The sequence below is a fragment of the Mauremys mutica genome, chromosome 22, assembly GCF_020497125.1.
Source record: "Mauremys mutica isolate MM-2020 ecotype Southern chromosome 22, ASM2049712v1, whole genome shotgun sequence".
NCBI lineage: Eukaryota > Metazoa > Chordata > Testudines > Geoemydidae > Mauremys > Mauremys mutica.
This window is the reverse complement of record NC_059093.1, coordinates 11,892,292-11,905,128: the sequence shown is the minus strand read 5'-3', so window position 1 is coordinate 11,905,128 and position 12,837 is coordinate 11,892,292. Positions and strand designations below refer to the sequence as shown.

General features: G+C 50.3%; 1 protein-coding gene across 8 annotated transcripts in view; it reads left to right on the top strand.

Annotated features, from left to right (window-relative positions):
- The window catches only part of LOC123354650 (neurotrimin), a 654,629-nt gene that overhangs the window by 622,982 nt on the left and 18,810 nt on the right, over positions 1–12,837 (top strand). For all 8 annotated transcript variants that reach the window (XM_044996769.1, XM_044996771.1, XM_044996773.1 and 5 more), the window contains 3 exons: positions 3,579–3,713; positions 5,027–5,147; positions 8,888–9,039. In XM_044996769.1, the coding sequence (XP_044852704.1) occupies positions 3,579–3,713; positions 5,027–5,147; positions 8,888–9,039 (408 nt within the window). The remainder of the gene's footprint in view (positions 1–3,578; positions 3,714–5,026; positions 5,148–8,887; positions 9,040–12,837) is intronic.

The following is a 12,837-nucleotide window of genomic DNA, read 5'->3' as shown; positions in this document are numbered from 1 at the left end:
GCAGACTTTGAGGCTCCCTGTGTACTGGATTACGTAGTGCCATGCTAATTTCCCTTCATGGTAAGCACACCGAATCCACGGCAGGGCATAGTTCTAGTTGCAGCTTTCTTGCAAGGCACCCGTTGCCTTTGAAAACATCCCCATGTGCTTTTTAAATGCTCTCCATTGTCCATGGGACTCCCTCTTTTGCATCGCAACTGAACCTGATCGGATCCATGGCTTGCATGGCCGTATTTCCCAAGAGGGATCTGTGGTGCTTACCTTCTACCACCGCAAAGTTGAGCTGGAACCAACTGTTATATTTTGGGTCAGCTGTTATGAGGTCCCATTTTCCCGTGGGCTGCATTGTGCTGTCATTGTACATTATTTGCTTGCATCTGCTGTTTGTAAAGCACATATTTGAGTCCAATTCACCCCAACAAATCGTATAATCGTCGAAATGTAGGACAGGATGGGACCTCAACAGGTCATCTAGTCCAGTCCCCTGCACTGAGGCAGGACTAAGTATTATCCAGATCATCCTGATAGGTGTTTGTCTAACCTGCTCTTAAAAACGTCTATTGACAGAGATTCCACAGCCTCCCTAGGTAATTTGTTCTGGTGCTTAACGATCCTTATAGTTAGGAAGCTTTTCCTCATGTCTAACCTAAATCTCCCTTGCTGCAATTTAAGCCCATTACTTCTTGTCCTTTCCTCAGTGGATAAGGAGAACAATTTATCACCCTCCTCTTTATAACAACTTTTTACATTCTTGAAGACTGTTATCATGGCCTTCCTCCGTCTTCTCTTCTCCAGACTAAACAAACCCAGTTTCTTCAATCTTTCCTCATAGGTCATGTTTTCTAGACCTTTCCTCGTTTGTGTCGCTCTCCTCTGGACTTTCTCCAATTTGTCCACATTTTTCTCAAAGCATGGACACAGTACTCCAGTTGAGGCCTCATCGGTGCTGAGTGGAATGGAAGAATTACTTCTCGTGTCTTGCTTACAATGCTCCTGCTAATGCATCCCAGAATGATGTTTGCCTTTTTTTTTTTGGCAACAATATTACATACTTGGCTCATATTTGGTTTGTGACCCACTATAACCCCCAGATCCTTTTCTGCAGTTCTCCTTCCTAGGCAATGTTTTCCCATTTTGTGTTTGTTCAATTGATTATTCCCTCCTAAGTGGAGTACTTTGCCTTATTGAATTCCATCCTATTTATTTCAGACCATTTCTCCAGTTTATCAAGCCCTAATTCTAATCTTGTCCTCCAAAATTCTTGCAACCCCTCCCAGCTCTGTATCATCTGCAGACTTTATAAGTGTTCCCTCTATGCCATTATCCAAATCATTTATGAAGATATTGAATAGAACTGGACCCAGGACAGATCCTGGTGGGGTCCCACTCGATATGTCCTTCCAGCTTGTCTGTGAACCATTGATAATTACTCTCTGAGTATGGGTTTCCAATCAGCTTCCCAATGATTTTCCAGTCACGTTGCAGGAGGCCCTGCTATCCAGCTGAAATCATACAGGGTGTTTCCCTGTTAACATGGTTGCTTACACAAAGGTTGATATGGTCCCTTGTTGCCTTCCTATCTCGGTAACCTGAACCTGGTTTGCTCTCGTACTCAAAGAGAGAGTCATGGTGTCACCACCACTGTCTGATGTGCTGCCCCCCTCTTGTACATGGCTGAATGAATCTGTCTGAGAACTTCTGCTCTTGGGCACGCTGCTAAAATGGTCCAGCTTGCCATGTTCCTTGGAATGCCGTCTTAGCACAGGGCACTTCTCCTTTGTCTGCACCTGCTGTCTCCCACAGTGAATGCATCTCATTAAGGGTACGGACTCCTGGCCACCTGCTCTCCTTTGCTGTTCTCTCACTGCATGTACTTCTGGGCACATTGGGCCTCCTTGGCTTTTCATCCATTAGCTTGGTCTCTAGTGAAAAACCTGTGTTGCTCCACAGTTTCATTCTGCTTTGGGGAACAGTGGCTCTCCAGAGGACATCTATGAGGCTTGGGGCAGTGGTGAGCGTCAGAGTACTGCAGCCCTCTCTGCCTTGTTCCCCAGTAAGGTAAAGTAAAAGTTTTACTTTCCCGCTGTTGTCATCCCCCTGCATGGCCAGGGCTGTGTACAGCTCGAACTCCTTCTACTGGATCCATCGCGGGGCCAGATTTCTGTCTGCTTCAGCCCAAGCTCCGTGGCCCACACTGCCAGCTGCTGCTCCGCAGGGGACTCACAGCTCCCACACTGCCCCCGTGGTTCACTATCAAAGAGGGAAGGTGGGCACAGGTTAAGTTGAAGTGGAACTTATTAAATTCTGGGCACTGTGGTGTCCCTGTGTTGCTTCCAGCCTAATTCCCTGCATTCCTTGTTTTTTCTGGTGTCCCATGAATACCAGTTACTGCAGGGAACATGGGCCCTCTGATTCCAGTTCCACTGACCATGATATCCAAGCTGTGGTGCACTTGGCATGCTAGCAGGGACTGTATCAAAACAAAGCTCTCCAGAGAGCACAGCACATAAACGAGAGGCTAAATCTTCAACAGAACTCAGCCCATTTGGTACTGTGTGGAGCCCTGAGCTCATTGGAAAATCTGGCCCTGGTTGTCTACAAAGATACATCAGCCCTTCCCCCTAAATTAGGGGAAAATCAGGCCTGGCATCTTGGAACAAATTCCAACATGGGTGATTGCAATCTTCCTGCCTTCACTCCCACCACCAGAGTCAGTTGTGTATGGTGTCATGCACTTCCTCTTGGAAAGCCGGGAGCCGTTTTGCTGCTAGTGTGAAACAGTTGCTACATTTCACAGCAGAGGGGAGAGCATTTCTGTGCTGGATGAACTGATAACTGAATGTGTTGTGATCCTTCGGGACGGGAAGGTGGTTTCCAATGGTCAGATCGTATTAGTACCCAGCTGATGGTAAAAGGTCCTGGACAAGGGGAATTTGTTGGCTCAGGGTCCTTCTGACATTGGTGTTTAGTTACGGAGATTCAAGCCTGGCGTTTAGACCAAATTGGAATGATCTTTATGGTTTGATGAGGCAGCCTGTTAGCTGAACCAAAGGAATAGCTTCTTATCCACGGCTCCCCCTGTGTAGAGCCAACATGAAGAATCCCATGTTCAGCGGGTGCCCGAGTCCTCTCGGAGGGTGAAGTCTTTAGGATCACAGTCCAGGGGCCTTGCTAGAGTGGGAGAGAATAGACCCTGTCCATAGGGCCTGATAAATGAATTTCCCCTCTCGACCCAGAAGGGAATATTCCCACACTGCGGGCTCCAAACCAATGCTACCAGGGTGGAAACTGTCTTCTGCATGTGGGACACCATGGGGCCCTGCTAAACCTGGCTCTGCAATTCCTTATTACTCCATGGCTGGACTGTAGCACTTGAGTTTCTCTCTTGCATCAGACAGAGAAAGGGGTGAAGAGGAGGGGTGGGGAGGAGGGGCTCATGTGTCGGGAAACCCCACTGGCATTGGAGGTAGGGAGAGCGGCTGAAGGGTCCCCCACCACCTTTCAACTCACGCAACTGTTAACCCAGGTGAGGCGCTGCTCCCTAGCCCGTGTTCTCCTTCTCTTTCCGGCCCCTGCAGCTGTGGGTTTCGTGAGCGAGGACGAATACCTGGAGATCACGGGGATCACCCGGGAGCAATCTGGCGAGTACGAGTGCAGCGCGTCCAACGACGTGGCAGCTCCCGTCGTCCGGAGAGTGAAAGTCACCGTGAACTGTAAGTAACCGTGGGGGCCAGCTCGTGGCCTCAGCACAGAGGCGACGCCGGGGGCAGGCAGTGGGCAGAGACAGGGTGGCGGGCAAAGAAAGGAGAGCACCCCCCCATGCGGTGGGGAGGGGAAGAGATCATTGTCCCCTCACACACGGGCCGTATCGCTTGGTCTGGGGGCACCCATTCAGGGAACTGGGGGTATCTGTGCAAGAGGGGAGGGCTGGGAGTGTCCTTGCAGGGGGCTCGGGGCATACGCAGAGTGGGTTGGGAAGGGGACTGCCTATTTTCTTAGCAGATGTAGTTCTGTCCATTCGTTTGGGTTTTGAATTCCTTTTTTTCCCCACTCCCCCACCTCCCTGGCTCTCTGTGTGCATGGGAGCTTTCGCAGCCCATGGTGAGATGCTGTGTTGATAACCTCAGGGGAGAAGTGAAGCGGGAAGTGAGCAGCAAGTGGGAATTTAAAAACAAATAATGAGCAGAAATGCTGCTGCTAAGAGAGTGGGTGAAGAAAACTCAGCCCTCCTGGCACCCTACTCCTCTGCATACACACACAGTGCGTGCACTCAGACACACACACAGACACACAGGGGGCATCCACTTCCACGTAGACACTGTGGTACACACAGGAGCACCCGTGCTCAAAAAGCATACACATAGTGCATGCGTTCACACACACATGCTCAAATACCTGTGCATGCGCTCACGCTCATGCACAAACATGTGCACACACTCATTCACAAACATGTGCATGTGGTCACCCACAAACAAATGTGTGCATGAGCTCAGACTCATGCACAAATGCGTGCATGAGCTCACACACATGCGCAGACAAACATATGTGAATGCACTCACCAGTATGGGCACCCGCACACACAGGCGCACGGGCTCACGCACGCACACACGAAGTCACGTGCAATCATGCCAAAGGAACACAACTGTTAGCAGTGGAGAGAACCAGAGGCTCCAATAAGCATGTGCTGCTGGTGAACTGGGGCAGACAGACAGAAGGGCCCATGCTGGCTAGAGACACAGAATGAGGTTTGGGGTCATTCTCTTCCCATCTGCCTGAGCGCTGGGTGTGAAGTTCCTTGCGGGCCTGTAAAACAGCACTTGAGTGGCAGGAACTGGGCACCGGCTCGGGGAACAGACCTCCTGTTGGCTAGGGGAGGGCGGCTGGCACAGGGACCTTCTGCCTCTAGCCGATTCATTTGGCTCAGCCCACGAGGTGGGGAAGAAAGAGAGGCTTGCAGAGTGAAGGCAGAAAAGAAGGGTTTTCCGAGGCCCGGGGGAGAAACTCACACGCCCTCATGCCCCCGCAGACCCGCCGTACATCTCGGACGCCAAGAGCACCGGGGTGCCCGTGGGGCAGAAGGGCATTCTTCAGTGCGAAGCCTCCGCCGTCCCCGCCGCAGAATTCCAGTGGTACAAAGACGACAAAAGGTTGGTGAATCCGACAGGGTATGTGGATGGAGGGGGACAGAAAGGTCTTGCAGGTGGCATCCGCCCCAGCAGAAAAACTATTTGCTGCCGTTCCCAGGGCTCCACTCACCTTGAACAAAGCCAGAGTGATTGAGCCTGCACTTGAACTGCAGAGCCCAGAAAGAGGGGTCAGCGACCTGATTTCACCCTGTCTTTGTGACAGCCACGCTCTCACTGCAGGAGAGAGGAGCGGGGTGGAGGTGGGGAATAGACCACTCTGTTGTAGTGCTGTTGTAAGAGGCACCAAGAGTCTGTTGCGATTCCACACCATCTCCCCCCCCACACACACACACACTCACAGCGGAAAAAAGAGCCATAAAAACAGCATGTCAAGGAAGGGGCCTCCCCATCCAGTGCATCCAGGTGCCGTGTCCAGGCAGGGAAAACAATAATTAAATACTGAGCATCCCTCTGTCCCGGGTGTTTTAATTAAATGACGAAGAGAAGAGAGGAAGCCAGATTGCCAAGCCGTTTACTCTCCCCAAATCTCGCTTAGCCCTTTAAAAAGAGGCTTTTGCAGAGATAAAGAGGCCAGCGCTCCTGGGAGCAAAGACCAGCAGCTAATTAGAGATGTGCCCAAGGAGGTGTGTTTAGATCCAGATGCAAACTTGCCCGTAGTTCAGAGACTGGTGGTGTTCAGCTCTAGCTGAATCACCCCCTTATGAACACAGGAGCCAGCCGCTAAAGTCTGATCTGGATTCTGAGCCAGATTTCCCCCTAACTTGGGTAGGGTTCAAATCTGGATTTTTGTATTAGGCCCAAGTCTGCACTAATAACCTGATCTGTACAGGTGCTGAGCATGTGCACCGCCCATGCATTCCAACAAGACCTGCAGTTGTTTGACTCATCTTAAAATCAGGCCATGAATTTATATTTAATTCATCTCTCCCCAATATAGAGTATCTGAACTCCTAGGCTAGTTTTCCTGCCTGGGAATGGATCTTCTGGGCATTTTTTCAAAGTGGCCTCAATCTGCTCTCTAAATTCAGATACCCTGAATTAGCGTGACCAGACAGCAAGTGTGAAAAGTTGTGACGGGGGGGGGGGGGGGTAATAGGAGCCTATATAAGAAAAAGACCCAAAAATCGGGGCCATCTGGTCACCCTACCCTGAATTCAGATGTGCATGCCCTGTGCTGCATGTGTAAATGGCATTTGAGGGCCTAAAGTGGACAGAGTGATCCAGTGGTTACAGAAGTGGGCTGAGAGTCAGTTAACCTAGCTTCAGTTCCTCACCGCCAATGTCCCATTGGATGACCGTGGGGCAAACCATTACGCTCTTTGTGCCTCCTTTTCTCCATCTGTGAAATGGGAGCAAAAGTAATTCACCCTCCTTGGTGAAGATTGCGTGGCTTCTTGCCTGAAAGTGCCGAGAGTATTATTGGAAGCACAAATCCAGGCTTTGGGGGTATGGGAAAATGCAGAGGCTTTAAGACTAAAGATGCTCTTGGTCCAGATCCTTTAAAATGGCAGACAAAATGTAAGGTCCTTATCATGCCAGAAAGATGCCCCAATGGGAAGTGAAGGAGGACAGTCTGCTGACTAGGGTGCTAACCTGGGATTTGTGAGACTCGCGTTCGGTTCCCACCGATGCCACTGTTCTGTGGGACCTTGGACAAGTCACTTAACCTCTCTGTGCTTTGCATTCCCTTCTGCGAAATGGGGATAACTTCCTGGGGGGTGTGGTGGAGATAAATACATTAGCTTGCGTGATGCTCAGATCCTATGAGAATCTATCAGTGTAAGCTTAGCTAGATCTCTGTTTTTGTAGGCCCTACGCCAACTGTAAGGGTTGTTTCATTTGTTTTCTGTGTTAAGCACATCCCAGGAATGGAGAAATGGGTTTAAAATACTAATTGGAGGATATTTTCCCGTCAGGCTATGCATTTTTCAGAAGCAGGCCGTATTGCACTGGCCTTTAAACCGCTAATATGAATAACATTCATATTCATATTGAAGCCAAGTGCTAGTGAGAGTTGTCAGACAAGACCCAAAGCAAGCTGGGGTGGTGGTAATGAAGAGCAGGAGCCCACTGGGAGGAATTAGCTAGTAAAAAAAAAAAAAAAGACCAGAGATGCTGGGGAGGAGGGCGAGTGGGTTGTGAAACGCCGAAACAAAAAAAATCAGTGAATGGCAGACCTGCAAAGGATGTCACGCCACACTGCGTTTAGCCAGAGAGGGCAGCGCGATCCAGCTGTGACCCATCTCCTCGGCTTGCCTTCTTCATCCCTGCCCTATGGTTTCCTCTAGGTAGGGTACTTGGAGCTAGGATTGGGGTTCCTATGGGTAGGATACCTGGAGCTAGGACTGGGGTTCCTATGGGTCTGGTACCTGGAGCTAGGGTTCGGGTTCCTATACAGAGGGCTTTCTGCCACTTCACAGTCTTCCCAGAGCCTAGCCAGACACATGCCATGCTCTGCCAGCCGGAGAAGGGCTCTCTGGAGCGGGCTTTCCTGGGTCCTAGTTTGAATCGAACGACGGGATTAATCTCAGCACTCCTTTGGCAATCAGGGTGGGGCAAATCGATTTGGCTCAAATCAAGGCAAGACTTGAGTTTCCGACCTTTTTCTGGGCCAGGCCTGAACTTTGCTGGAGTTTTAGGGGAGCTGGTGACTGGATGAAAGGCTCCTGACATCTCTCCAATCTCCCTGTCTCCAGTCCCATCCAGGGCTCCTTCCTCTACCAGTTGTCCCTTTGGTCTTCTCTTCTCTCTGTAGTACCTCAGCAGTGTCCCTTGAGAGCGATGCCAGCTCCTCCCATCTCTGTGAGTCCCCACCAGACCATTTCATCCATCCCACATGATGTCCCAGGCCTCTTCCTCTCACTACACAATCCTCACTCAGTTTCCTACAGCTCCATCTAACTCTCTCCCCTGTCTCCTCTCTGTGAAGGTCTTTGCAGGCACCAGGGAGCACAGCAACATGTTTGCAGAACCCCAAACTACAGCTCCACTCATACCAAGCCCGCTCCGGGTCTGTTCTCTGATGTGCTCCTGAAAGCATGCCTGGATTGATCAGCGATGCCGGGGCCCAGTGGACACACTGCCAGGGGTTCCCCCAAAGGCCTGGGGGGATAGGTTTTCAGGAGGAAGGGGGTCAGGAGAACTTATTAGGGATGTGTGAAGGAAGTGAGCCTTGGAGCAGGGGGTTAGAGCCACCTGTCGGGATTGTCGGATTTGGAAGGGAACAAGGGGGTCATTTTGAAGGTGGAGAGGAGGATAAAGCTGGCATGGAGCTGGCAAGGAGTTGCTGTGCCCACATGGTGATCATCACCACCTACGGAGGGAGCTTTGCAAGCCCCAAGATTGTTCTGCCATGGTGGCTGCTCTGCTTATCTGAGGATGCTTCTTGTGCTAGCTCAGCTCTGAGGTGGTCTGAGTGTGATCCAGTGGATAAGGCATAGGATGGGATTCGAGACTCCAGTCCCAGCTCTGCCGCTGACCTGTTCTGTGACCCAGGGCCATTCATTTCATCTCTCTTTTTCTCCACCCACCCTTTGTCTGTTTAAATATAAGCTCTTCAGCTCAAGGAATGTCTCACACTATTTGTCCGGTATGGTGGAGCTCTGATCTCAGGTGGGTTCCCTAGGTTTTACTGCAATACGGATAAGAGCCCAGGGGATAGTTAGCAGCCCCTTGCTCTGACCGTGTCTTTCATTCTGAAGGTGTTACCGTGTCCCTTTCCCCTTCTCCCCTCGCCTCAGGCTGGTAGAAGGACAGAAAGGGGTGAAAGTCGAAAGCAAAGCCTTCTTCTCCAGACTGACCTTCTTCAACGTCTCCGAGCAGGACTACGGGAACTACACCTGCGTGGCCTCCAACAAGCTAGGAAATACCAACGTCAGCATCATCCTGTACGGTGAGTAGGGCGGGGTGCTGGGTGGGGAGAAGGAAGTAGGGAGAAGACGATGTGAGGGGGAGAGGATGGAAGGATGCAGACCCCCAGGGGTTGTTTTTTCTGGGTGTTGCTGACAGACAGGACCGTCTCAGTGTGCAGCCTCCATTCATCTCAAAGTGGAGATGTCACCAGATGGGATGCGTATTTCTTATTGATTGTTTCTGCTTTGGTGGGGTTCTGAAGTTGCAAGGGAATGCTCATGCATGCTCAGCTGTTATTCCCAGGTATAGCGTGACCAGGAGCAAGGTGGGCTGAGCTACCAGTGCAGTACTTGGGAGATGAGTGACCTCTTCTCCAGGCAAAAGGAAATCCAGTCTCATGCTTGTTTCACCCCAGTTTCTTCCACCCATGCCCTTCAGTTCTGTCCCGCTGGAATCCATTCCCCCAGAACTTCATCCTCCATGTTTGTTCATTCCTGGGTTTCCCCAAACCTTGCTGTCCCAGTATGCCCCCAGCCCTGACCTGGGAGGGACCTCCTGCACTGAGAGAGGACGTCTTCTCCATCTCCATGCAACCCTGCGGTTGTCCACACACTGCTTTCTCCTTCCTCGCCTTGGAATCCCCTCCTTGATTTCCTCTCGCCCTTTGTCTCTCCTATAAACTTCTCAGAATTGACCTAAGAGCTGGACAGCTGAGGGCCCCTAAATCAGAACAACTGCCACCCTGCAAACAACCTAGGCCTGATTGAAGTTGGACATTAAGATCTGAAAGGGCTTTGTGAGAGTGAGTGAAACCTGGTTTGGCTGAAATAAACCCACCTACCTCATCGCCCCAAACGTCTACTGCACATTCATAAGAGTTGGATGACATTTTGATAACTCCTCACCCCCGTTATGTCCCCATATTCATGGCAGCTCAGTGCTTCAAAACAGGTCCAGACTAGGGAATACAAAAAAATGGCAAAATATCCAGTTTGTGTTGTATTTTTAGCCTGATCAGAAGGAATCAGGAAGCTTGCAAGAAAGTTTGTCCTTGTGAGAGTTCCAGCTTCTCACTACCAATGACAGAGCATTTGGGTAGTTCTGTTAAGGCTGGAATAAAGCATCCAGGTATCTAGGTGCTTATTCAAAGCATGCCGAGTAAGATCCCCGCCAGACAGCTCAGTCAGGATCAGCCCCTTGAGTCAGTGCCTTTTTCTGAACCATGGGATAAAACATGACAATATTTGTCCTAGAAACAGGCCCAACCCACCCATTCCACATCCAGACTCGGGCTTTGAATATGTCAAGGTTCGAGGGTGCCCTTGACCAAGCTTTGCTTTGAGGCTTGGTAGCATTGCAAAATTTGGATCCAGATCTGGTTAGGGATTCCAGTCACCCCTGAAGTTTGATATTTACTGAGCTGGGATTTTGAGCCTATCATGAATATTCATGGTAATAAACTACAGGAGCACCCTTCAGGTATGTGGCAATCGCCCAGGTGGGGTCATGTGTCTGCAGCTTCGCACAGAGCCATGAAAAGCTATAGTAACAGAACCAGAATCTAGGCGGCACTTGCTTTGTTGCAAACCTGAATCTCAAGACTGTTTTGCTGAGATATATGGACCTTTCAGCCAGCCACAGCCACAAACCAGATAGACTTGGGTTGACTCCTGGATATATGCAGGAGACTTTGTGCTTTGTCATGTTTTGAGCTTAAACCCTGGCCAGTTTGGCTGAGTTTCCATTTGTGGTTTTGGGTCTGTCAAATCCCAAACTCAAAGGACCTAAACCCAGATCGGATCAGATTTGAATTTGTGCAAGTCCATGGGAGCAGGATGAAATGTTTGATCCTTACAACAGAGACATGGCCCAGTTAGGAAGTTCATATCCTGATCTGCTGTGCACGACTCCACAGCATAAATGACCCATGCAGCTCTGTCTTCATGTGTCAGCTTCCAGGTCACATTTCCTGTTACTGCAGCATAAAAAATAAATAGAAAGATGACTTTGCCGGAGGGAGGGAGGGGGACGGGGAGTTCCGCGCCCTTATCTGGGAACTGTTTTCTCCACATGCCAGAGCTGTGATTAGAGTGATGCATCCATCTGACACCGCTCACAGTCGGGGAGGACATAATTGCTTGACACATTTGTCACGCATCTCCATGCTATGGCAGTCAGTGGTGTCGGAGCCTGTACCGCTGATCAGGAACCGAGTGGGGAGCAAAGCCCTTATTATCCCCTTCCCAGATTCCCCCACACCCAATTCCAGCCCACACCCATAGCCAGCTGTTCTACACCACACCTGTGGCGATACCCACCATTGCATTAGCACCTGTATCCTACAGACCACGGGCTGAACCTCATCTCATTATACAGACTGGCTTGCGAACATCACTAAGCTCCGCCCCTGCGAATGATGTCATCATCTCCTAGTAACTAGCGACAACTAATAACAGAGGGAAATTAAAAAAAATAAATAAAAAGGACAGAAATCCAGACAGTGTGAGAGCTGGACAAAATATGCAATGGGCCAAAAGGTAATTTTGGGGTGGCTTCATTGTGGGGCATCTGATTTGCAGAGGTGCTGAGCACTTCCCCTTTGAAAGTCAGCTGCCTAGACGGATCTGAAGCCGAGCGGCCGCAAAACTTGAGGAATGCAAACTTAGACACCACTGTGGAGCCTGTGGATCTTCCCTCCCACCTCGGCCTCAGGTTACCTATCTGTAAAATGGCTGCAGAATGTTAAGCACGTACTGGACGTGCAGGGGGCATCAGCCTGCACTGGAGGGAATGTCTCTGAGGAGCATTTGCAGCTACAGCTTCCATTGTGGTTTCTGCTGGGGGTAGGGCGGCTTTATTTTTCTGTGGGAGTTTCAGAGGAGCTCCACCAAACAAATCTGGGAGCAGGAGGTACTGAATTGCACATTGCCTGGAAAGCCTCCCCCCCATATCCCTATTTCAGGCAAGCAACACCCGCTCTTTGTTCACGGACCCCCTTATAGCCCAAGTTTCAGCCACTTTCCACCATCATTACCTCATCCACTTGCAGATTATGCCCATTATGGGGGACCCCTGCCAGCATGTACCCTGCCTCAGCTTTCTCTCAGGCCACCTTCCCCCTTAACGCCCACCCCTGGGGTCACCCTGGCCTTTGGGGACCCTTCCAGGGCCCCCTCAGTTTGTGCTGGGCTGCTGTTGAACTGGTCTGAAAGCGTGAGCCAGGCCATGGCTGATTGGTTAACACTGCTGCAAACCACACTGCTATTGCCCTCCTGGGGGACAGAGGGGAGAACAATGGAAATGTGCTGAGTCGGCTTTTCCAGTCAATCATGAGTCAGGCTGTGCTGACATGAACAGTGGGGTGGTTGTGAGGTTGGATTTATTGGTGCTGGAAATCATGGGATGAAAAGCAAAACGTTTTAGAGCCTTAAAACCCCTTCTGTGCTGCTCAGCTTCCTGCCCTGCAGGAGGCGTTCCACTGAGTAACACTGAGTTCCTGTAAAAAGACACACCCTACCTGTAGAACAGGTGAGACTGTAACATATTAGGGTCCCAGTCCTGCAGGTGAGTCTGTGTAGAACTGTATATAACATCCCTGCAGCAATCAAATCTTTGTCATGCTTCACCTCACCATGCACGATCGCTAGTACCTATTGTGTAATACAGCCTTGCAAAATTCTGTGTGCCCTGGGGTGGGGACTTTATTTTGATAGGCAAATAACATATTGTTAGCTTTTCATTTTCATTGTGGTGGCAAGGACGATCATGGGGATTTTGTGACTGGGTTGGTATATTTCCAAAGAGGCACTTTGGTCTAGTGGCCAGTTCACTGGACTGG